Here is a 25,842-nt window from a genome sequence, read left to right as displayed (position 1 = left end):
GCATGCCAATGTTCACAAGGCATATTGTAAGTCAAGGACGGTGAACCAGTCGGTCAATATGAGCTTCTTCTAATCCAATCCGTGGAGGTGAAATGGTCGCCACGGCGAGACAAGCAAAGTGTAGTGATGTCAGAGGCTGAGACCACCACCCCTGCAGAGAGAGGAAATGAAAGATGCGAGAAGGTGCAATGCCTCCGATAGGAGAATAGGAGGGGTGCCATTGTGTCATTTGGGTTAATTAAAGACGCTCCCCAATTGACGAACGAGATACGTTGCGAAAAGTCGTTCGTAAGGTGAATTTGTTCCTAACAACCGACATCACTTTTTTGTTTCCTAACTGACATCAGAAAAACGTTTTATAGCATCTAAAATACCCAAAACACGCAGTATGATATTTTTAGTCACATGCAAAACACCAATAAAAATGACTTAAAGTGTCCAAAATCTGAGTGGGCAGTTTAAGAAGGTCCCGCCCCGTTGTTCGTGTCGTCACCCCAAGACGTCTTGCCTTGCTGGAGAATCAAAACAATGGCTTCAGATTCGGAGAATATGCTTTCTTGTTACTCATTCAGTTATGAATATGAGTCAAATAGTTCTGAAGAGGAAAGCATACATGTTTGCAATCAATTAAATAATTTATTCCGTGCCATTTTGAGGCAATAGGGGAGGGGGGAATGTAGCACTAAAAAAGAGGCAGAAAATGGCGACGAAGCTCCGTGTAAGGAATTAATCAGCCCGTTTCCACAGGCTGATTAATTCCTTACACGGAGCTTTGTCGCCATCTTCTGCCTCTTTTTGGTGCAACACGAAGTTCTCAGTCCAAACAAGTACAGCAAAATGCATTGACGTGATGGAAGGACTGTGTCCTTTTTTTGGTCAGGGGCGTTCCTTCAGTGAATTCACATACGGACTCGTCATCAACTCAAAAACAAGACTTCCGGAATATTCAGCGGCAGTCTTAAAACATAAAATATAGCTATATGCGGTGGAATCTTTGTAAAATATGCTCAGTAGAAGTCATTTGAAGCCATTTTACAAATTATGGACACAACTTGTCCGGAGACGTCGGTTGTCCTTTGAGGCTTATATAAGTATGTTTAAGGTTCATATAAGTATGTTTAAGGCTTGTATGAGTATATGTATTGGTTTGTACTAATAAAATAAACATTTAATAAAATATATGCTCGTGTACAACTGGAGAGGATACAACATATGTTACGACAAACATGTTCGTATGTACCGTTGTTCGTAACTCGAATGTTCGTAAGAAGGGGAGTGTCTGTATTTGACTCCAGGCCAAATAGTTGTATGTGTCTTTTCAATGAACAAAAAAGTTAACGGTATCAAGATTTTAAGTCAGACATTGCACCTTTAAAGATATAAACAGGTCACCTACTTCTCTTCTCCGTGCCAGGTGCTCACAAAAATACACATAACTATCTAGCTGGCTATCTATCTATATAGCTAGATAGCTATTAGCTATCTATTAGCGAGATAGCTTTCTATCTATTTGAGTTATTCCGGGTTGAGTGAACGCTGGTGCGTGTGGCTGCCGCTGCTCACCCACAGAAAAAAATATGTGACTGTAAAGTGACATTGAGTTTTGAAAGGTGCTTAGAAATAAAATATATTATTATTATTATAAAAAAAGAAAGACATTGGTATCGTAATGAGATGAGGGTAAAGCCAACGGATGAAAATACGCACCCATGCCTTAATTCAAGTAACCGTTTCGGGAGACATAAAAAATGGAGCTCCCCAAGCGCCCCTTCTTTTGTTACAAGCCGGCAGACAGAAACGCATTTCTGCGGGAGAGTATTTTAGGAGAACAGTCAAGCAATTCCACTATGGCGAGCGAAAAAAAGACTTTATCCTATGCTGCCAACTCACACACAAAATGAGGGAGTTTAAGACCACACAATTCATTGTCTGTACTTCTAACCTTGACAAGCTCATACAGAAGGAAAGCACGTACAATTTCACGCAAAGAAATTATGTCTTTCTACCATTCTACAAAGAAAGTAATGCTCACAATGTGACATGGAGGCCGATTTGACCTTCCCAAAAATTTCATTCACTTGTCACAGCTCTTTAATGTGAATACATAAACCATAGCCTCAAATTTATTCTGTAATATTTAATCGAGTTTTACCCGCACACACTTTGATGAAATGGTTGCAGGTTACACACTGAGTCACATATTTCCACTAGTTTTCCACCTGTTGGCAGCATCCCGCTGTGGTATAATATAGATTGTTTCTATAAGCCGTGGTATTAATCTTGAAACCTGTTTCTGGTATGTACTACACAATTATGAAAAACACGACAGTGCCTGTGTATTGAGATTCTGTTTATCCATATAAACTTGTTCTAAAATATGTACCGCTCTTGGGTCTGTGTAAGACATAATAAAACAGAAGCAATTATCTCATTTGACGTTGACATGTTTGTAGCAAACAACGTATGAAACAATAGCCGTTGAATAATCAACACATTTCTTTTAACTTCAACAGTTATATAAAATATAAGACAGTTGCGATGGGATCCATTTTAACCTGTTTGTTATGGGTTAGATATAAAATGGCACTGGAGTGAAGGTGCGCGCAGTAGCGTAACAACATTAGCAATAGCAATAGCGGCTCACAGGGTATACCAATGTTCCCATCTCCTTAAAACAAGTGATTATGATAATACAACAAATTATACCGTAAACCTTTAACAGAACGTTTTAGGCTAAGCATGTTAGCAATTAGCATGTTCATAGACAAAGCTAGTATGCTTGACTTGCTTTTCAAAATGGACTTGGCGATATGATTTTTTTTATTTAAAAAATTATCATATTTGACAATAAAGCTGATTTTGAATGTTGTTTTTTGCGGTGTGTCATAGTCATAATTATTTAAGTTAAAGTGCTAGAAATGCTACTTTTGCAGCATATTGTGTTTATTTGATACTTTAGTCAGTGATGTTGTGGTTTACTTCTGTGGATGGCACCGTAATGCTATGAATGCTTGTTCGGCATCTATGGTATTTTATCCCCCATTATGTGTTTGCATTAAACTATATGACTATAAAGCAAAGTTAAGTGTTTGTTTGAAATACAAACTTTGTTTGGTGTGTACAAATGAACAAGAGTACCGTTAAAAAACTACGGGGTACTTAGGCGAAAGCATCCTTTAGTTTACGTCGTAGAAGTCACTTTACTGTACTCCCCCCAACACGATGATGTCATCAAGTCGAAACACTGAACAAGAGGGTTGTTATTTTCTAGTGCAGTTCTTTAAAACCTGCTCACCAAAAAGCCTCTATGTCGACTGCATCCGTGTGTGTATGTGTGTGTGCTTTGGAGGGAAACAACAGTACAGTGAACGTAAAAGTGCCACCTGCTGAAATGAATGGCGAGTGTTAGGAGAAAACGTCAGGCGAATGACTGTGTTTGGAGTGCCTCCGTGTCGTGCTCACACAGCTGCCAGTTTTAATGCGCAGGAAAAAAACAAGCTACAAAACATTGTGGAAAAATCAGAGTGCACAGTCAAGCTACTGTTTTTTTTCCTTTGGAAGGCATGAGGATCAAATCAGACAGCTGCCTGTTGCATTAAGAATAAAGAGCGGAATAAACCAATGTTGCCTTGAGTTACGTTTTCGTAAAAAAAAAAAACGATCAAGTTAAGCTGTAACATCCTTTTTTTTTATATATAAATAGATTATCGCACCCTTATTTCATTACACTGACACTATTCATCCAATTAAGCCACTGTATGAATTGTGGAGGTAAAAGCTTTTTAACCGTGTCACCTTCCAGATGTGGGACACTGAGGGCAAATAAGAGACCGTTTTTTCGTAAATGGGCCAGTATGTCACACTCGTGTTTAATAGACTCCATGTTCATCGAACAAACTAACATTGTTTGTCTTAGTTTTCTCAAAAGAACAAATCCACTTGTAGCCTTTTAGTTTTCTCAACAGAACAAATTACCTCATTTCCCTTGTCAGATAGAGTACAAATAGTCCATTGCACAAGGAGGAATTTTATGTTGCTATTTTTCCATTTCCGCAGCTCTCCCCACCCAGACGATCACGCACACGCGTAACACAAAAGGCGAGCACACACAGTAATGATGAAATGAAATGTATTAATTATTATTATTATTATGACTATTATTATTGTTATTCTTATTTTTATGTATAGATTTTTTTGTATATTTTATTTTTATCACATCGTGCCACAACGCGCTTGCTGTTTTAAAATCCCATTTCATGCATGAAAATCCAGCACTTTGTATTCTTTTCTGATTTAAGTTAAAAATCGTCTCACCATCAAGTAATTTAGTTTAAACGTGATCATCACGTGATTGTACACTTGTGGATTGGTGGCCGAGTATGGGAGATTTTGGGTCTTTGCTCCCCTCTGTTGGATTTCTTTGGTAGCACACTTTGTGTTGTGTTTGAGTCAATTGAGTTGAAGCATGTTAAATTTCACAAATCATAAATCGGGAAATTTTGGTACTCGCGACTCTGTGGTGAGTGTTAGAATAATGTGAGCGTTACAAAAATGGAAATTAGAAGTAAATAAAACACAAAAATGCTTTCATTGCTTATTTACAGTATACATTTCATTAGTATAATAATGTATACAAACAAATGTCCGTATTGCAAGTACGTATTGTGGTCAAAATCGGGAGTCTCCCGACCAAATCGTCAAACTTAACATCTACGTATGTTGAAGGATTTTTTTTTCTCCACAAAACTGAAAATTATTGCAAATTCCTTTCAGGAAAAGTTCGGGTATTTTTTTGTGATTATCCGAATGTTACCCGACATTTGAAAAACACAATCTGCACATAACATACATGACTAATTAACCATGGTTGGGATCGTGATTATTTATTTTTTAACTTTGAATTCACACTCACAGTTTGAAGAGTCTATTGTTATTGTCGTTTCTAATACGAGTATCAGTACTTATACTTCAGCATTGTATAAACATGCCCGAAACTGGCTGGCAAGGGAAATTCACATTGGTAAAAACAATATTTGCTGGTAAGCTACAAAACCGGTTTCGTCAGTGTGGAAATATTTCAAACCAATAACACGAAACCATCACACCCAATGGACAACAATAAAGGAGTGGCAGACGTAGCCTACTGTAGATTTGGAAACGGAGACTTTCATGCCGTATACTATCACACCATTCACACTACTATCGAAATAATAATAAAAAATATTTCTAAGCGCCATTCAAAACTTTCAAAGACACTTTAAAGTCATGGGATAAGAACATCACACTCTCAATCTTCAAGCAATAACAACGGACAGGACCGATTATGTTATGCACATCCCCGTTGTGACAAGTTATTGGGGTTTTGGCGCACTCTGTATTAATATTTGCGCAACTGTTGTTGATCACTTCTCAAGGAATTGCTTCATTATTTACACAGTTTTTTTCTGTGTTATTTGTCAGATTTATGAAACATCTCATACTTGGCTCAAAACAATAATTCCCATTCTGGTCACTATATATACGGTATATATATTGCAAAACACAATCACCAGCAAAGGTTAGGCAGAGTGAGCCAACCGATTGTGACATTTCCAGAGCTCAACCATTCTTTCATTGCTCTGCAAGAGTGCAATGCGACAATGTGAGAAATTCTCCAATGGTCCACAAATATTTGTTCATCGTTATATGGAGCACAGCTATTCAATGTTGCTCAATTAATTCATGTGCGTAGTGAACCGCAGTGGAATGCTGCAATATTTCTGATAATACAGTGATACCTCGGTTTACGAACCCCTTGGCTTACGAACTTTTCCGTTTACGAACGTGACATTTATAAAAATTTTACCTTGGCATACAAACTTTACCTTGGCATACAGACTTTTTTTCGTACACGGAGCTGCCTCAATTAGTGATGTGTCATTCGCGAACGAGCCCGTTCTTCTAACAACAAAATGGCAGCCGACTGTTTTGTCCTCTATTCCCCGCCCCCAGTCTTTGGTTAAAGCCACGTGATTGGTCAAGAACGCAGCAGTGAGGAGGGGTGGTTTAAACATTAAAGAGACAGGCAGACGATAGTGACAGTTTCAACTTTGAAAGTTCAAAGGCAGAGTGTAGACTGCAAGGTTAAAATAGCCAATCAATCAGGCTCCACAAACAACCCGCACAAGTCATCTGTACGCTTGATGCAAAAAGCAATCAACCCAGCTAAACAGAACACAATTGATGAGGAACTAGATAAAATTATCACAGAGAAAGCACCTACAAAAGATCATTCCTCAAGATGGTGAAAGAAGAAGGTTACATTCCTCATCAAGTGTTTAATGCTGATGAAGCCGGCCACGCCATTCCATCAAGCCATCAACGACCATCACAAAGGTAAAAAAAAAAAACGACTTTATTATACAGTACAGTTTATTTCTTTAATTATACTGTATTCTTTAATTATACATATACAGTAAAGTCTCGTTATATCGATATTCAAGGGAGTCCGAAAAAATATCGATATAACCGGGACTATCGATATATCCGACCCTGTTTGCATGTAATTTTCTCCGTGCGTGCATAGAAATAGTATCGATATAACCGGGACTATCGATATATCCGATATCGATATAACGAGACTTTACTGTATAAGATATATTTTGTGTATTAGAAAGTAGAAAATTATGTTTTATGGGGACCTGAGAACAGATTATTCTCATTTTAATGGTTTCTTATGGGAAATTATTTTTTGGGATACACACTTTTCGCCTTACACACTCTGTCTGGGAACCAATTAAGTTCGTAAGCCAAGGTATCACTGTATAACCAAATAAGTCAGTTGGATATGCAAGTTCTGTCAAATTCGAATGAATCCCTTTCAGATGTTTTTTTTAAATCAGCAACAATAGTCACATGGTCTTTGAAGGCTGACCAACAACGTAGACATTGTTGCCAAAATATTCAGTGGACCACACGTCCGAATCTACCTCACGAGTTGTGCAATCGCTGTTTCCAAAGCACTTGAGGGCAGCCCTTTGCAAATTTAACACCTTGCCATTATTCTCTGTATCTACACGAAACACAGGGTTTGTGTTTGGTACTTGGAAATATGTCACAGTTTCTGTGTGGCTTCATCATTGTGAGGCCAGTGTTGGGGATAGTTTTATTTATTTTTTCTTCAACAGAGTCAAAGGTATAAAAGTCAGTAGCACCTGCAGCTCTTTGTGTTTACTGTTTTACTTAGCAGTTTGAAGGCTGCACTCTGGACTTCCTTGGGCACAACCGACATTTGTTCTTTCACTAATACTGGCTGAACTGTGGAATGGTGAGTCCATTGTAAGAGATCTGAATTTGAAATTCTAGTCAACAATTTGTGTTTGAAAAAAAATCTATAAGAGGTTTGTTTCTAGAATTTAAAGGGGGCATTGGTATGTTAGGCAGGTTACGAAAAAATTTTCTTCGTCATGCTTTTATGCAAAGAAAGTAGAGTCTATGGAGCGGTTGCCCACTTATCAAGGGTGAAATTATACAACCAAGTCCACGTTTTCTATGTACATCCCAAAATCCGACTGGGAGTTAGCAATGTTCATCATTCTTAAGTCAAAACCAGTCTAATTTCAGGGCTCATACTGTTGTGCCACAAAAGTGTTGACATTATCCTCACAAGAGTTGCAAGAGGTGATGAAAGCCTATCCCGGCTGTCTTCAGGCATTTTGCAAAGGACACCCTGAACAGGTTGCTAGCCAAGCGCAGCGATGCAATGGTTGCCATATGAAATTCACGGTGAAGTTGTTCGGGTTCAAATGGGAAGTCATTGGCATTTTCTTGAATAAATCAGTGGCATTTTTACTGAAACTGAATTTTCCATTTGTTCTGTATATACTAGCGACATTTTGGATTTTGTTATTGCAAATTACGAAGAGGTTGGGTTATGAAGTATTTGAATGTGGATTATTTCATTGAGCTCTCTGTAATGTACAATACAATACACACAATACATATTGATTTATATAGCACTTTAACAACAGCTGAAGCTGTAACATAGCGTTTAACAAGGACAACTATCATATACAGGAAATAAAGCAGTCACAATGATAGTAGAAAGCACCAGGGAGTAAAACTAAGAACACGTCTGAATCATGCTGAGTCAATGCCAAAGATGGGCAGCGAGGGGGCTTGCCGAATGTTCAGTGGAAGGTCATTCCAGAGAGCGGGAACAGCAACGGAAAAGGCACAATCCCCTCTGAGCCTCCGTCTAGTTTTTGGCACATCTCATAATGTCTGGTCAGTAGATTCCATTCAACAATTGATTCCCGAGCAACAGAATCAGTGTCACGTCAATTTTTTTATTCAGCATTGTTGGATGCATGGGTCAGCATTAAGTCCCAATAACTAGTACATTATAATAATATATTTCATTTATAAGCGACTTTCAAAACTCTCAAGGTCACTTTGCAGTCACAGGATAGGTTTTTCTGTGGGTGAGCAGCGGCAGCCACACGCACCAGCGTTCACTCAACCCGCAAGTAACTCAAATAGATAGAAAGCGAGCCAGCTAGCTAATACCTAGCTAGTTACATAGATAGCCATATAGCTTATAGCTAGTCAGCTAGATATCTATCCAACAAGTCCAGACAGCTAATAGATAGCTAGCTAGATAGCCATACAGAGAGACAGACAATGATAATAAATAGCAAATAGCTAGCTAGCTAGGCGTTCAGCGTTTATTCAACCCGTAATAACTCAGATATAAATTGAGCCAGCTAGCTAATAGATAGCTATCCAGCTAGATAGCCATCTAGCTAGTGGCTTGTCAGCTAGATAGCTATCCGGCGATACAGACAGCTAATAGATAGCTAGCTAGATAGCCACCCAGAAAGACAGACATTTATATCAGAATCAGAATCAGAATCAGAATCATCTTTATTGCCAAGTATGTAGAACACACGAGTATCGTTGTCAAAAAAACTGCTAAGTGGCACTATACAGTTCCATTTTGGCTACTGTTGAAATATAATATAATATAATATAATATAATATAATATAATATAATATAATATAATATAATATAATATAATACAGTAGTCTCGTTATATCGATATCGGATATATCGATAGTCCCGGTTATATCGATACTATTTCTATGCACGCACGGAGAAAGTTACATGCAAACAGGGTCGGATATATCGATAGTGCCGGTTATATCGATATTTTTTCGGACTCCCTTGAATATCGATATAACGAGACTTTACTGTATAATATAATATAATATAATATAATATAATATAATATAATATAATATAATATAATATAATATAATATAATATATAATATAGTCATTGTAGAAAAACTCCCCCATTATTGTTTCCAATAAGTTACAGTAAAGTCTCGTTATATCGATATTGTCGGGAGTCGGAAAAAATATCGATATAACCGGACTATCGATATATCCGATCCTGCGGCATGTAAATTTTCTCCTTGCGTTCATAGAAATAGTATCGTAATAAGCAGTACTATCGATATAACCGATATCGATATAACGAGACTTCACTGTATTTTGACACAAGTTATGATTGACATCAATCATGATCACCACAGTAGACTGTTGCTGTTTTTGGCTATAGTCCTGCTTACAGTAAATATTTGGATGAAAAGCATTTCCAGTCCATGAATACAAAACAAATGAATAACAATAAGTATGGCAATAAAGCGCGACTGCGTTCTTATGCCTCTGCACAAAGTACTACATTGTGTCAGGGTCATAATGCTCTTGCCGTGTCTCTTCATTTACTTTCCAGGAGTTGAATTGTACAGAGATAGACGATGTGCTGGAGAGATTCTACCTATCACCATCTTACGGACTCGAGTTCTGCATCGGTTTCCCGGGGAATCTTCTGGTCATACTTGGCTACCTATTTTGTCTGCCCAAATGGCATAGCTGTAACGTTTATCTCTTCAACCTGGCGATTTCTGACCTCACCTTCCTCTGCACGTTACCACGCCTCTCCTACCTCTACGCCAACCACCAGAAAGAGACCAGCTACTACGCTTGCGTCATCAACCGCTACGTCCTGCATGTCAACCTCTACTCATCCATTCTGTTTATGGTCTGGCTGAGCATGGATCGCTTTTTGCTCATCCGCCACCCGGCGCGGAACCATTTCCTACTGAGGCCGCGGGCGGCGTTGGTGGTGACTGGCTTAAGCTGGCTCGCCGTCAACGTGCAAGTGATCCCGATGATCGTGTTGATGCTCCAGGATCTGCAGAGTGGAAACTGGAGTCGCTGCAATGACTTTGCCAGCCTCCAGGGTGATGTCAGCGCTTTGGGCTACAGCATGGGGCTCACTTTAACCGGCTACATTCTACCTCTGCTCGGACTCTGCGGATTCTCCAAGCGTATTGCGCAGCTACTACGGACCCAGGAAACGGCTTTTCATCGAAGGACGGCACAGTACAAGCACACTCTCAGGCTTGTGGCTTCGGCATCAGCTATGTTCCTGGTTCTGTACACACCATACCATGTGATGAGAAATGTCAGGATAGCATCCCGGCAGGCCTGGGCAGGGGTGCGGTTGTGTACGAGGATGTACATAGAGGGCCTCTACATCTTGACCAGACCGTTGGCCTTCTTGCACAGTGTGATCAACCCAGTCTTCTACTTTCTCATGGGAGACAAGTTCCGAAAGTTTCTCCTCGCTAAAGTTCGAAAGCTGGCCAGAAAAACAACGCAGCCAAGAGAACCAATATGAAAACTCTGTACATTTGATAAGATCTGTTCCTTTACTGTTCGCTTTATTTGGTACATACACCTCTGAAGTGGCACTAAACAGTTTAAACTCCCACATCGCATGGCGTCTGTCAGGCAAGATGAGACAAAAGGAAATCACGCAAGTTGTTACCGCAGCAACTTACGGGTAATTACTTGTTTATTTGCTGTTTAAGTTTCCAAATCATTCCGGATGATTGATTTTCAACATGCCTGACATCTCACAAGACCTCAGATTTTAATTATGTGAGCTCAATTCAGAAGTGATTCACATCTGCTTGAGGGCTTGGCTTTTCTTTCATAGCCAGGAAAGGAATGTTAAGAGACAATTCTAAGCAAAGAAAAAAAAGATACACTCAAGTTATTGTATGTGAAGTATGAAGCCGCCGATGAAAAGCTGTGGGACACCATCCATCACATAACGCACGAAAGTAGCATTGTGCTGTTTTGACATTTTACAATGCTTGACTTCATGATGACCTCCGTTAATGTGCACCTCAACTCCGCTGTATTCATAAGAGCGCTTTAACACAACCACCACTGTATACAAAGTGCTGTACATGGAGTAAAAATAATTCATCCAACAACAAATAACATCATAGTCATGACAATTGTAGAAAGGACATACATAGTAAAAACTAAAAATCTGAGTCTGAGACATTTACAATTCGCTGTTTTGGTTGAATATGTTGTGGGGTTAATAAAGTTTTTAAAATGGAGAGGATGAATTACATTTTTCCTTCATTTGGGGAAAATATAGTGTAAACCTGGTGGGAAGGAAGTTGTTTGTGAATCATGGGAAATCTGTCTAATTTGTAGACAGGTGTCCAACATATTTACCAAGAGACATATTTTACCCATTGGAACATGTCCCAAAAAGTATGATTATCACACAACGGTGAGATGTCACTTGATTTATCCTAAATCAGCTGGAAACCTCGGCCAATTTCATCGAATAAAAAGTTGACACTCAGAAAAAGCCATGACAAACTGTTCTTAAACATTAAATGTTTATAAATTGTATTACAGTAAAGTCTCGTTATATCGATATTCAAGGGAGTCCGAAAAAATATCGATATAACCGGGACTATCGATATATCCGACCCTGTTTGCATGTAATTTTCTCCGTGCGTGCATAGAAATAGTATCGATATAACCGGGACTATTGATATATCCGATATCGATATAACGAGACTTTACTGTATATCTAAAAGAAGCGGTGGTTAGTGAGTTTTGGACATGGGCCAACTTCGATTTCATTTCCCTTTTTACATTGCCAAATATACTAAAATGCAGAGATGAGCCGTGGATTTCATCGCTAGGCCTTCAATAGTGCTATGTCTGAATCAATGCAGACTGAAAAAAGTGTGGTGTGATTTACTAGAAGTCCACTAGAGGGTATCAGTAGCTCAGAAATAACTGACCGACCTTTCTCAATGATGTCCATTTTATTTTGAAAAGTCTATCTTAAAAATGGTTTAAACTGTAAATCTCTAACTAAATCAATTTCTTCTCCTCCTTCAGCATATTGTGGGTTGACAAAACAGCTAGTAAATCAACAAAATATATTTGCTTATGCAGCTCACTACTACATTGTGCTAGCTGTGGCCAGCATGCTATTGTCACTAGCATATACGAAGCAGATACTAGCAGATACAAAATGAAGGGGAAGGCCAAGTGTAGCCAAAATTATCCAAAATTATTACGAAGCAGTTGGCAGGAGATTTCGGAGGCAATGATGGGAAGAAAATGGACTCAAATCAAAAACAGAAGGATTCCCAGCAGAACATGAAAAGCTCTCAAGGAGTTGATGTCAACTTTTACTATCTTCATATGTAGAAAATATTCTGTTTTTTTTCATGAATTATAATGCAGCTCCATATGTATGAGGCAAAGGGTTTTTAGGCTGTTTGATATATTTTAGCATCGTGTGCGGCATACAGAATTTATTTGATGTGTATTTGGAACTGAGCACCGGTGCTTGGAATTGCAGCGGATTATCTTCTATTATTTGAATAAGATCAGAATAACATGCCAATCCTAAAAAAATAAAAAAATCCTGGTTTACATTAACTCATTCACCGCCATTCACAAATTTATTCAGGAATTGAAAATATGACGTTGAGCGTCATTCCCAAATTTGTTCGGATTTTGTTTGTCATGCTTGGGTGCCGATAAAGCGCTGGCCTCTGGCGATGTATTTTCTTTTTTCACAAGGGGGCAGTATTTCCCCTTTTCCATGTTCTAATAATATTAATACATTTCATTTCTCAGCGCCTTTCAAAACTCTCAAGGTCACTTTACAGTCACGGGATCAGTTTTTCTGTGGGTGAGCAGCGGCAGCCACATGCGCCAGCGTTCACTCAACCTGGAGTAACTCAGATAGAAAGTTAGTTAGCTAGCTAATAGATAGCTCATAGATAACTAGCTAGCTAGTTAGATAACTAATAGATAGCAAGTAGATAGATAGCTAGGTAGCCAGTTTGGGTGCCGATAAAGCGCTGATCATGGCCTTCTGGCAATGTTTTTCCCTTCCACAAGGAGGAAGCATTTCCCTTTTTTCCATGTTATCGCTTTTTACAGCGTCCACTAAAGTGCTATATAAATAAATATGTATTGCATTGTATTTTGGACAGCCACCCTCATTTCAAGATCATATAAATCCAGACCCATATAATTTAGGAATTAACTTTTTTTTCTGATGAAAGAAGAGAATCTAAAGTTTCTAACACTGTTTTGAATGTTTATGTAGTCCCAAAATTCAATATTTTGTGGGTCCTGGAATTCAAGTGAAAATGACAAAAACCCCGGCACTGGATTGGACACATTTTAGCACATGTAGGTCAGTGAATGAGTTAATTTCTGCTTTCATCTTTGGCCTTATCGTATAAAGTCCAAATTAACTTTTTCCCCTGTTTTGGAAAATTATATAAGTCAAAATAACCTTAACTCAGTTGAACACAATTTTTGGCGTCAAAATGAAAAAAGAAATTTGAACGACGGTCAAGCATATGTTTTTTATGACCATTTGTCAGATTCCAATTATCAAAGTATGGAAACATCATCAATCTTCAAAGTTTTTGGCTGTGACGTTTAACATGTGGAGGTGATCATATTTGCTGGCAAACATCTGCCAAAGATAAAAAGGCATATACAAGTTTATAATGCGATATATAACCACAAAATGATGTGTTGCGCACATGCCAGACATGAGGCAAGTATAATCCATTTAAATGGCACTATATGTTTTCTCCCCTCTGTAGTCAATGCTTATAATCCATTTCACGTTATTCACATTTACTCTTTGGAGTGGAAATGGAATTTAGTGGATCTACAAAGGAGATTGGATAGCACACACACACACACACACACACATAGGTCACAGACAGAAGGTGCAACTACTATATGAGGTGTCATTTGGAGCTTGATATTTCTAAATTGCAAATGAAAGAAACATAATTTTAGTAAAGTCTATTTGCTGTGGATTCACGGACAATCTCAGCTAAATCCAACAAACATTTGGAGACATTGAACTCACCACACCATTCTGCCATCGATTAAATCTCTGTCAGATTGTTTATAAAGCTGTTCAAGTGCCACATAAATCAATATGTATTAATACTACGACTAATAATAATAATGATCATAATAAATTTCACTTATAAGTGCCTTTCAAAACTGTCAAGGTCACTTTACAGTCACAGGATAAGTTTTTCTGCGGGTGAGCAGCGGCAGTCACACACGCCAGCGTTCATTCAACCTGGAAGTAACTCTAATAGATAGAAATCTAGCTAGCCAGCCAATCGATAGCCAACAGATACCTAGCTAGTCAACCAGCTAGCTAGCTAATAGATAGCTACTTAGATAGCAAATAGCTAGCAAATAATAATAATAATAGCTATCCAATCAATAGTCTACACATACCTAGCTAGATAGCCAGCCAGCTAGCTAATAGATAGCTAATATATAGCAAATAATAATAATAATAATAATAATAATAATAATAGCTAGCCAATCAATAGCCAACAGATACCTAGCTAGATAGCCAGTCAGTTAGCTAACCAGTCAGTCAGATAGCTAATAGATAGCAAATAATAATAATAATAATAATAATAATAATCATAATACTAATTGTATTGTATGACATGTTTCTGCAATGTTTTCAAGACGAGAACCCAGGACCGGTATTACCTCTGTCAGATTTTTGGCCACAAACGGTTTGCTGTGTGGCTGGAGGCTTGTCCACTCATCCCAGGCAAAGCATTTGAATGCATCATTTGCTGAAAGATGGAACCTAAGGGAGGTAAACCCAAAACAAGTTAAACATTATAACATAATGTAGCATCAGTAATTTCTGAAAAATCAAATTTAATGTGTGCTGTATGACAAAAAAAATGATATTTTCACTCCCTTCAGGAATTTCAACTGGAACTGTGGTGGGAAGATTCTATCTCTGGAAAATTGGGAAAAAATGATCGCAAAAGCATGGAAAGTTATTAGTACCCAAAATCAAAATGATCAACAAAACAAAACAATGTTTTGAGTGCAGCAAATCAATTCATGATTTTGGGCCACTGGAGAAATATCTGAGTCATATGACCGCAATGCTCTGTTCTTCCCTGAAACTGAATTACCAATGGTCACTTTGTATCCACCATGAATTGATTAACAGTTAGAACATAGAGCGGATTTCCTGGATTTGATATACAGTATTTGTCCATCTTTGGCATTCGACACAACATGATTCCGACTTGATCTTGGTTTCACTCCCTGGTGCTTTCTTCTATCTTTGTGACTGCTTTATTTCCTGTATATGATAGCTGTACATGTTAAATGGTTCGTTACAGCTTCAGCTGTTGTTAAAGCGCTATATAAATCAATATGTATTGTATTGTACATTACAGAGAGTTCAATGAAATAATCCACATTCAAATACTTCATATCCCATATTCTTCAAAATTTGCAATAACAAAATACAACATTTTGCTAGTAGATACAGAACAAATGGAAAATTCAGTTCCTGTAAAAATAGCACTGATTTATTCAAGAAAATGCCAATGACTTCCCATTTGTACCCATAACAACTTCACAGTGAATTATATTTCATATGAGCAACTGTTGCATAGCTGCGCTTGGCTGGCAACCGGTTCAGGGTGTCCCTCGCAAAGCACCCTTTGCAACTCTTGTTAGCGGTCTTGACAATGAATTAATGAATGAATCAACTATTGCATAAGTTTCACACACAAAAGAAAATACTCCATAAAGTATATTTATTGACAATGATTCGCGATAAATATACTCCAAGTTCTAATTAATGGACCAATTTCTTGGACTTGATCCCTGCTCTTCGGGAATCTTAAGTCTACATCTGGCCATGCCTCTCAAGAATGCTAAGCCCTTATGTTTCACCCAGCGTGCCAAGAAAAGTCCATCAAGTAATTCTCGGATGAGTTTGGTCATCCAAAACCCCATCAAACGCAATCATGTTAAATTCGATTCCAAGACCGCCTGCTTGGCTAGGGTCCAACATCTGTGGTGTATGATGTGAAACTTCTGGATCAATGGACACAAATTCTCGCATCTGGTAGCTGTGACTTGAATACCAGAAGCTGCAGCCTGTTTTTCCCGTTCACAAAAACTAGCCGTTATCCAGGTTGTTTTGATTACATAATGATTCCGATGCAAAGAGACGGACGGCCTCATCAGGTTACTGATTTTGCATGTGCTGGGGAAATCGAATGAGAGTGTTCTGGGAACACAAAACGTCCTACAAGATGTAACGTCAAATCCTGAAGCCAAGAGTCCATTTTCTGGAATGAAAACATAGAAAGAAAAACAACTACAATATGCATTTATAAACTCCTGACAAATATAAGAGCGATATTTCCCCAATGTTCTTTTTACAAGTTTTCCTTGAGCCAATTCAAATAGTTGTCCATCACGCGCTGACCAATGAGGAAGTCCATCGGCCACACAGTGAACATCAAGCTTCCGTGAAAGCCCGAGTCGTAGTGTTCGTGCGTCACGTCCACGCCGGCGGCGCGGAGACGGGTCACGTACATGAGCCCGTCATCTCGGAGAACGTCGTATTCGCATGTCAAGATGTAAGCTTTGGGTAGAGACTGCAAGGCTGCATCCGGAACCAGGAGAGGGGACGCCCTGGGGTCAGCTAAAAATCGTGAAGGTCCATCGGTTCCGAATGACTGCTCCGCCTTCCCTTGCGCCACGGCGGGGAGGCTGTAATTGTATTTTTTATGATACCTTTCAGGCAGGAAGGCGCTCCAGTTGACGTATTTCAGCAGAGTGGAAGACTCGAGGTTGTTGTGGGCGTTGGCCATCATGGCTTTGAAAAACGCTTTGTCGCTGGTGAAATACTCACTCCAAAATCGGACCATAAGAGTACGTGGCAAAATGGGCATGTCTTGATTCTCTTGATAAGATGGCGTGTTGAGGTCCAGTGCCTGAAGTACAGGGTAGATAAGCGCTTGGGCTTTCAAATGAACTTTTTGTGATGGGTCCTTCAGTAGCTGGAAAGATTTAGGGGGTGTAGGGAAGGACAAAAAAAAGTTGATATCTTATTGAAGCGACCAACAATAGCTGATGATCTCAACTGATTACATCACTTTACCCCTGTGTATATGCAGTACCGTGTTTTTACATAAGCGCTTATTAAAAGCTAACATGATACATGAAACCCTGAGCCAAAAGTAACACGCTTGTCGCTATGCTATTCACGCATGGTCACAAATGGACTCCAGAGGCATTTTTAGCAGTGGCGGATCATCAAGGCCTGCAAAGTCTTCTCTGCTGGCCTAAAAATATCTGAATCACGGATTGATGTTAGCTCATTCACTGCCATTCACGAATTTATTCGGGAATTGAAAATATGACGTAGAGCGTCATTCCTGAATTTATGTTTTTTTTTTCTTGTTTGGGTGCCGATAAAGTGCTGATCATGGCCTTCTGGCAATGTTTTTCCTTTCCACAAGGAGGAAGCATTTCCCTTTTTTCCATGTTATCGCTTTCTTACAGCGTCCACTAAAGTGCTATATAAATCAATATGTATTGCATTGTATTTTGTACAGCCGCCCTCATTTCAAGCTCATATAACTCCAGACCCAAATAATTTAGAAATTAACTCTTTTTTTCTGAGTCTAAGGTTTCTTACGCTGCATTGAATGTTTATGTAGTCCTAAAACTCAATCTGCTGGTCCTAGAATTCGAGTGATGATGAAAAAAATCCTGGCACTGGAGTGGACACATTTTTGCACGTCAGGCAGTGAATGAGTTAATTATATTTTGTCCATTAATTTTTATTAAATAATTCCAAATTGTGTTTCAACTTCCTGTATTACTTTTCACCTATTGCTTTGCTTCCAGACGTGTATCTGGTTCTTTCAACATTTAACCAATCATAGTTTGCAAAAACTGTTCTGATCACAAGCCGCTAGTGACAAGAGCATACTGGCCAGAGCTAGCACACTGTATCGGTAGCGAGCTGTATAAGCTAATATATTTTGTTGATTTAAATGCAGTTGTCAAGTCAAAATGGTTGAAGGAAGGGAATAAATTGATTTGGTTTGAGATTTAGTGTTAAAGCCATTTTCAAGACAGTCTTTACAAGAGAAAATGATTATGGTAGGTCAGTTATTTCCTGGCTAATAATACCTTGTAGTGGACTTGTAGTAAATCACACAACACTTTTTTTCAGTCTGGATTGATTCAGACATAGCACTATTGAAGGCCTAGCAATGAGATACAAGGCTCACCTGTGCATTTTAGTACATTTACCAATGTAAAAAGATAGTTGAAGTCGAAGTTGGCCCATGTCCAAAACTCACCAACCACTGATTCTTTTAGATATCGTACAATTTATACACATTTAATCTTGAGCGACAGTGTGTCATGGCTTGAACAGAGTGTGTCAGCTTTTTATTCAACAACATTGGTCAAGGTTTCCTACTGATTTAGCAAAGTGTCAGTGAATCACACCACACTTTCAGTTTTTTTTCTGGATTGATTCAGACATAGCATTACTGAAGGCCTAGCGATGAAATCCACTATCGAACTGCATTTTAGAGAACTGAAAAGTTGACTTTAGAGAAAGCACCACATGAACATTCATGACCCCTCCAGTATAAAAGTGACCCAAGAGCATAAAAGTACACAGTGATGCATCGACTTACAAATTTAATCGTGGAGCACAGTCTAAGATTTTGCGTTGTTTGCACCTGTTTAACTACGATATATACTGACCGTGATCTCTCACGTCATTTTGCCTTTATATGAACCAAGCTGTCATAACATCAAGTACCTGTTGGGAAACAGCCGCTGCTAAGTTCCCCCCGGCGCTGTCACCTGACACCGCGATTCGTCCTGGGTCCACTGAATACTGGTCAAGAACGTCCATCTGTAGAAAATACTTGACGACACGATAGACATCCTCATATGGAAGAGGGAAGTGGTGAGTGATTGCAAGGCGGTATCTGGAAGGAGAGAAAGTAACTTTTCAGTGGAAAAACTGACTCAAGTTCTCATCGGACTGAATTTTTCAGCTTTTAATTCAGTGAAATGTCATTTTTGTCATATTACAAGTCAAATTGGGTATTCGTCCACTGACGACTTTCCCCATATACGAATAAAGCTTATATGGGAAAAAAACCCAAATTAAATCCATTTCATTTCACTCCACTGCATCCACACTTTCATCCAGCTTTTGACTTAATGAGAGAAAACAGGCGTAAATGTGAAAGTGCATTGAGACTGGGAATCTCCTTGCCCACATGCAAAGGAATGATTATTCTTTGAGTTTTGAGTTGACCCTTTCATAATAGCAGTTAGCATCTATCTATCTATCAATCTATCTATCTATCTATCTATCTATCTATCTATCTATCTATCTATCTATCTATCTATCTATCTATCTATCTATCTATCTATCTATCTATCTATCTATCTATCTATCTATCTATCACAATAAATTTCATTTATAAGCACCTTTCAACTCTCAAGGACGATTTATTTATTTCTTTATGTGTGTATTCATGTATGTAGTTATTTATTTATGTATTGATATTTTATGTTCATTTAGTTTATGTAATGTTTTTTTTGTGTATTATGTATGTATTTATGTCTTTATTTATGGATGTATCTATACATTTAATGTATAAGCGCCTTTCAAAACTCTCAAGGACTATGTATGTATGGATTAATTTATTTATGTGTGTATTTAATCATGTATTTATTTGTTTCTGTAGTTATTTATGAAATTAGTTATTTATTACTGTATTTATTTATGTGTCTACCTATTTAGATATTTATTTATCTATACACAAAAATACATTTCATTTTTAAACACCTTTCAAAACTCTCAAGGACCATATATTTATCCCTGAGAGTTTTGAAAGGCGCTTAGAAATAAAATGTATTATTAGTAGTATTATTTGTTTGTGTTTAGTTATGTATATAATTAGTTATTTAATTACTTAATTAGTTATTGAGTTAATTTAAAGAGCATGTTCATCTACTGGCAATCGCTTCCCAGACACAATCCTCTCCCCTATATTTTGGAATTTTTTTTTTTATGTTTCTTGTATATAATATCTTTGTCCGCGTTTTGGGAGTTTTTTTTTTTCTTCCGCCACTGCATTCCAATGGCCATTAATTACACAAATTTTCACTATTCGTTGGCTGGACTTATGCTGATCCCTTGTGTCTATACCAATGCATTTCATTGATTAGTGCCTTTCAAAACTCAACCAAGACAAATTGTATTATGGCAGTTTTAAGTCAAGGTACAACGACACTTACTCTACAGAGAGAACCACTGCATTCAGCTCAGTGGCAACTTTTCTGGCGAGGAGATCATAAGGGCTCATGTCTGTGAAGAGAGACAGAACACAAAAGGCAACATAAACCGCCGCCACAACTGACATTTGCTCATCCCTGCTCGCTGCACAGAGATAAACCTGTCAAGTAGTGCACTTAAGTACACAAGTAGTTGTTTTGATGTTTGATGTCGATAGCTTTCGTGACATATGTGATGTGAAAGGCATTTGAAATAATACCGTATGTTCCATTCAACTTATTAAAGGACAATCGACGTCTCCGGACAAGTTGTGTCCATAATTTGTAAAATGGCTTCAAATGACTTCTACTGAGCGTATTTTACAAAGATTCCACCGCATATAGCTATATTTTACGTTTTAAGACTCGCGCTGAATATTCAGGAAGTCTTGTTTTTGAGTTGGTGACGAGTCCGTACGTGACGTCACTAAAGGACCGCCCCTGACCGTAAAAAAGACGCATTTTAGCGCATTGTCCTTCCATCACGTCAATGTAATTTGCTGTACTTGTTGCACCCAAAAGCCACCAGAAGGCCAGAAGAGGGCGTCCAAGCGCCATATAAGGAATTTATCAGCCTGAGGAAACGGAGGTGGCCACATGAGGTCGCCATTTTGTGCCTCTTTTTTTGGGTGAGAGATTTCCCCCCAATGTTGCCTCAAAATGGCGCAAATAAATTCTTTAATCGATTGCAAACATGTATGCTTTTCTCTTCAGAACTATTTGAATCATATTCATAACTGGATGAGTAACAAGAAAGCATATTCTCCGAATCTGAAGCCATTGTTTTGATTCACTAGCAATGCAAGACGTCTTGGCGTGACGTCACGAACTGGGGGCGGGACTTTCTGAAAATGCCCAATTCGCAGCTCATTTTTTTGCAGATTTTGGACACTTTTGGAGTCATTTTTTATTGGTGTTTTGCATTTGACGAAAAATATCGTACTGCGTGTTTTGGGTATTTTAGATGCTATAAAACGTTTTTCTGATGTTAGTTAAAAAACAAAAAAGTGATGTCGGTTGTCCTTTAAGGCTTTGATTTGTGAAATGATGAAAGGTAAAAATGGTCGTGCAATACTTAGCTGCAACCAGCAGGGGCGCTGTTATTTTAGTCTGTACTAATTTATCATAAAAAGAAGATGAAGTCAAGAATGGCATGCTAGGCTACATCAAGTCTTTTATATATATTTTTTAGCAACTGTTACGTATATCCAAAGGAAAGCGTGAGGATTTTTTTAAAATCCTGTTGAACTATTCAAAACATTAAAATTAGCTCGTAATCATACGATAGAATAAAAACATGTTATCAGACACCCAGGACAAACAGATTGCAAGAACAGCAGGATATGTGTCAAACTGAACGATGTGTCTTCAGTGTTCTGGATTAGCGAGGGCGGGCACCCCTTTGAGGTACCTACAGCTTCAACAGACGGTATGTTATTTCCTCAGAAATTCCAATACTGTGATTGATAGCTTTGTAATTATCCGTTATAAAATGTCACGATAATAATGGCTGTTTTTTTTAAGCGTATGTTTATGTACTTACAAGCGCTCCCCAGACACCATCCTCCCCCGTGTAGATATATGACCGCCCTCCTGAGCTCTGTGTTGCCACTTTGCTGCGTGGGTTGGTAAAGTACCACCTCCACCCCGTTGAAATTCTCCACTGTCACATTAACATATTCATCGGAAACAGGAACAATTGTTTCGATCAGAGTGATGAAGTACATGACTCCCATGTAGTCCTTCAGTCCTAAATATTCACTGAAGTCCGCCTGCAAGGAAATGAAGCAAGTATATCATTGGTGTGAAATTACCAAAAGGTACTGTTGAAGCTAACATTTTAGCCAACCTAGGAGCAATGATTATGCTAAATTGTTTTAACTGTTAACTGGAAGGACCGCTACAATGCGGCAAAACACTTTTAACTCATTCACTGCCATTCACAAATGTATTCGGGAATTAAAAATATGACTAAGAGCTCCTGTCCGGAATTTGTTTGGGTTTTGTTAAAGCGCTGGCCATGGCCTCTGGCAATGTTTTTTTTTTTCTTTTCCACAATGAGGTAGCATTTCCCTTTTTTCCATGTTAGTGCTTCGTTCCAGCTTCAGCTGTTGTTAAAGCCCCGTATAACCCCATATGCGGGTATCACATTGTATTTTGGACAGCTGCCCTCATTTCAAGCTCATATAACTCCAGACCCATCAAATTTAGGAATTAACTTTTTTTTCTGATGAAAGAAGAGAGTCTAAGGTTTCTAAAACTGCATTGAATGTTTATGTAGTCCTAAAACTCAATATTCGGTGGGTCCTGCAATTTAAGTGACAATGACAAAAACACCGGCATTGGAGTGGACACGTTTTCGCACATCTCTGGCAGTTAATGAGTTAAAAGAACCCAAAATTTATTTTATAATTACCCTCAACTCATTCACTGCCATTCCTGAATTTATTCTGGAGTTGAAAATATGACGTGGAGCGTCATTTTTGAATTTATTCAGGTTTTGTTTTGTTCTTATGTGTGTGTGCGTGGGGGGGGGGGCACATAAAGCGCTAATCAGACCTCTGGCAATGTTTTTCTCTTCCACGAGGGGGCAGCTTTTGCCTTTTGTACAGCCGCCTCCATTTCAAGCTCAGCTAACTAATAATCAGATCAGCTAACAAATAATCAGAAAAAAAGAGTTAATTCTTAAGTTATATTAAGAAATTAACTCTTTTTTCTGATGAACAGTAACCAAAATGGAACTGTATAGTGCCACTTAGTAGTTTTTTGACGACGATACTAGTGCAGCGTGTTCTACCGGAAACAAATTCCTTGTGTGTTCTACATGGCAATAAAGATGATTCTGATTCTGATGAAAGAAGAAAGTCTAAGCCTAAAGTTTCTTACGCTGTATTGAATGTTTGTGTAGTCCTAAAACTCAATATTGTGTGGGTCCGGGAATTTGAGTGAAAATGACAAAAACCTCAGCGCTGGAGGGGACACATTTTTGCACGTCTGGCAGTGAATGAGTTAAAATAGAATCTGTTCACACTACAGATTGCAAATCTTGCTCCTAAAAACCGCCTGCTCCTATGGTCACGTGTTTGGAACATCAATTATTATGGGTAAGCCTCAAAATGCAACAATAATTTATGAGGAGGAAGTTTAGGTTTTTATGAGGCTTATCAGATGGCATGCTACTCAAAGGTCGACGACTTCACGATGACGAATCGGTAGCTATGAACTTTAGTGGAAATACTTTTCCATAATAAATTTGCTTTCGCAAGCACCATTTTGAAGATGGACAATAAATTGAAGTAAAAAAATACAATAATCATCAACCAAAACATTACAAGCACATCAATACACTTCAGATTCATTTTCTCACGAATACATTGGCACGTGAACTCAAAAACAGTCATATTAATAACTCCAAGCATGGATAGGAAACAGTATACCACATGCAGTTTCCTTAATAGGCTCTATTAATAGAAAGTGTGAGCAGGACTATACTGTACTACACATGGATTAGCATTTGATATAATCTGGTGCACCCGCTATGTAACTACATCAGCAAAACACAACGCAATGCTTTGCTCGTAAGTAAGAACTGATAAACAATGCACAAAATGTTATGTACTGGTGTTTTTGAAAGGCTGAATTACGATAGGAGCTAAAATAAAGCGTGAATGCATTTGACATGAATATTGGTGGCAAAAATCTGTAGTGTATAGTTTTGATGATAAAGGTTGTTGTTATTTTCCCACAAACCCAAATTACAGCTAAATACAAGTTGCTAATCATTATTTAGGGATCCTTGGGTATTCAAATTGCAGACATTAACAGCTATCGTCTGGTTTCTACCCACCGGCATTCATTTGAAATGGAAAATACTTTTAAAATTGAATACATTTTAATCTCATGACAAAAAAAAAAACACTTGAAAATCAAAACGTAGAAACAAAACTTGAGTGCTTACCAGGTGGCTGAGACTTCGGAAGAAAGTATTAGCCAGCATGAGTTTCCATCTCTCGTCAATATTCTCTGGAATGGGCTCATAAACATAATAAGCACTAAAGGAGCAGAGAGCCACGAATAAAATGATGCTTCCCAGCCTCATCGTGTAACATGCGTGTGAGGGAAACGACAACCACTCAAGAGTGTTGACCCAAACACTGCAAGGCGCGTCTCGACTCACGCGCACATAAAAAAAAGATACGTCCTTCTCTCCGTTTTAGCTGCCCGTGTTTGCCATCATTTCGTGGTTTTCACAACACGGTCCAGAGAATATTCTGCATGAACGTGGAGTCGTGATTTCAGTAGTCAAGTGGCAGCTGAGGGAGGGCCATTAAATTAAAAATAAATAAATAAAGACGAGCGCGATCACGAGGTAGGAACCGTCCTACATTGACCGCATTCGCGAATTCTTCAGGTGCCTTTGGATTACATACAGTTTTCACGGGTGGTTGATTCACAGAGCGTGTCTAGGTGCAAATGAGGCCAAAGTCTTTAAATTGGTGGTCCAACAGGTCCTGTCAAGTGCATGCGCTGTGAGGGGGAAAACAAAACAAAACAATCGGGTTGTTAAAAAAGTCTTATCGTGACAGAAGTCTCTCGAGACTCTTGTAAACAACCTCATGTGGTGCATGACAGTTATACATTAATGGGTTATTTATACGTATACTGTACAATACATTTTTGTTAACGCAGTTGTAAATCGAGGTGTTCGTATTTGTGTGTATGGCTCTATTTTAAGGATTGCCGAGGAAGAAGAGATGAACTTCGTTTCAATGCTTTTTAAAATGTTTTCCTTGTCTCGCTCGTGAACTCTGAACTCGTCCGGATAGGCCCACTTCCGGTGACGCGTCAACACACCCTGCCTTCCTCCAACCAATCACACAAACATGCCAAAACCATCACAAAGTGGAAAATAACCCTGACAAAATCTTACACAATGAACATTTGCTATTCAAGGGGATTTAAGACCAAGCGACCCGCCAGATGGCAATGATAGAGATTCAGGGAAGAATATTTTGAGTAGTGCATGAAGGCATAGCAGTGAAGACTGGCAAAGTGCGTTCAATGGAAATCCCGACGAAAGTGAAAATTTGCAGGCTGGATTTGAAGCTTTTCAAACCGCAATATTGAGAATAAACTGTTCTACAGCTCAAAAAAGTCACTGAACATAAAAAAAAAATGATGCATTAAGTTCATGGAAACATTGAGGAATTTCTTTTGACCCCACCAAAAACAAAACAAAAAAATGGACTT

At 38.5% G+C, this 25,842-nt stretch overlaps 2 protein-coding genes across 3 annotated transcripts; one reads left to right on the top strand and one right to left on the bottom strand.

Moving 5' to 3' along the window:
• Positions 1-7,027: 7,027 nt before the first annotated feature.
• On the top strand, positions 7,028-11,465 carry LOC148888611 (succinate receptor 1-like). 2 transcript variants are annotated; one of them, XM_089013764.1, is made up of 2 exons: positions 7,028-7,174; positions 9,779-11,465. In XM_089013764.1, the coding sequence occupies exons 1-2, from the start codon at positions 7,091-7,093 to the stop codon at positions 10,727-10,729; spliced, it is 1,035 nt and encodes a 344-aa protein (XP_088869890.1). In that variant the 5' UTR covers positions 7,028-7,090; the 3' UTR covers positions 10,730-11,465. The 2 variants fall into 2 exon arrangements, with proteins under 2 accessions (XP_088869890.1, XP_088869891.1); XM_089013765.1 differs by having other exon boundaries at positions 7,047-7,306.
• Positions 11,466-15,763: 4,298 nt separating this feature from the next.
• Positions 15,764-25,064, bottom strand: aadac (arylacetamide deacetylase). Its single transcript, XM_089013268.1, has 5 exons — positions 24,551-25,064; positions 22,136-22,364; positions 20,557-20,626; positions 19,061-19,232; positions 15,764-17,273 (listed from the first exon to the last, which is right to left on the bottom strand). Exons 1-5 carry the CDS (start codon positions 24,689-24,691, stop codon positions 16,647-16,649), a joined length of 1,239 nt encoding a protein of 412 aa, XP_088869394.1. The 5' UTR covers positions 24,692-25,064; the 3' UTR covers positions 15,764-16,646.
• Between the last annotated feature and the right edge of the window lie 778 nt (positions 25,065-25,842).

Source organism: Hippocampus bargibanti, linkage group LG14 (assembly GCF_051943395.1).
Source record: "Hippocampus bargibanti isolate YZ-2025 linkage group LG14, ASM5194339v1, whole genome shotgun sequence".
In the NCBI taxonomy this organism is placed as follows: domain Eukaryota; kingdom Metazoa; phylum Chordata; class Actinopteri; order Syngnathiformes; family Syngnathidae; genus Hippocampus; species Hippocampus bargibanti.
The sequence above is the reverse complement of the archived record's forward strand: the minus strand, read 5'-3'. Positions and strand labels throughout refer to the sequence as shown.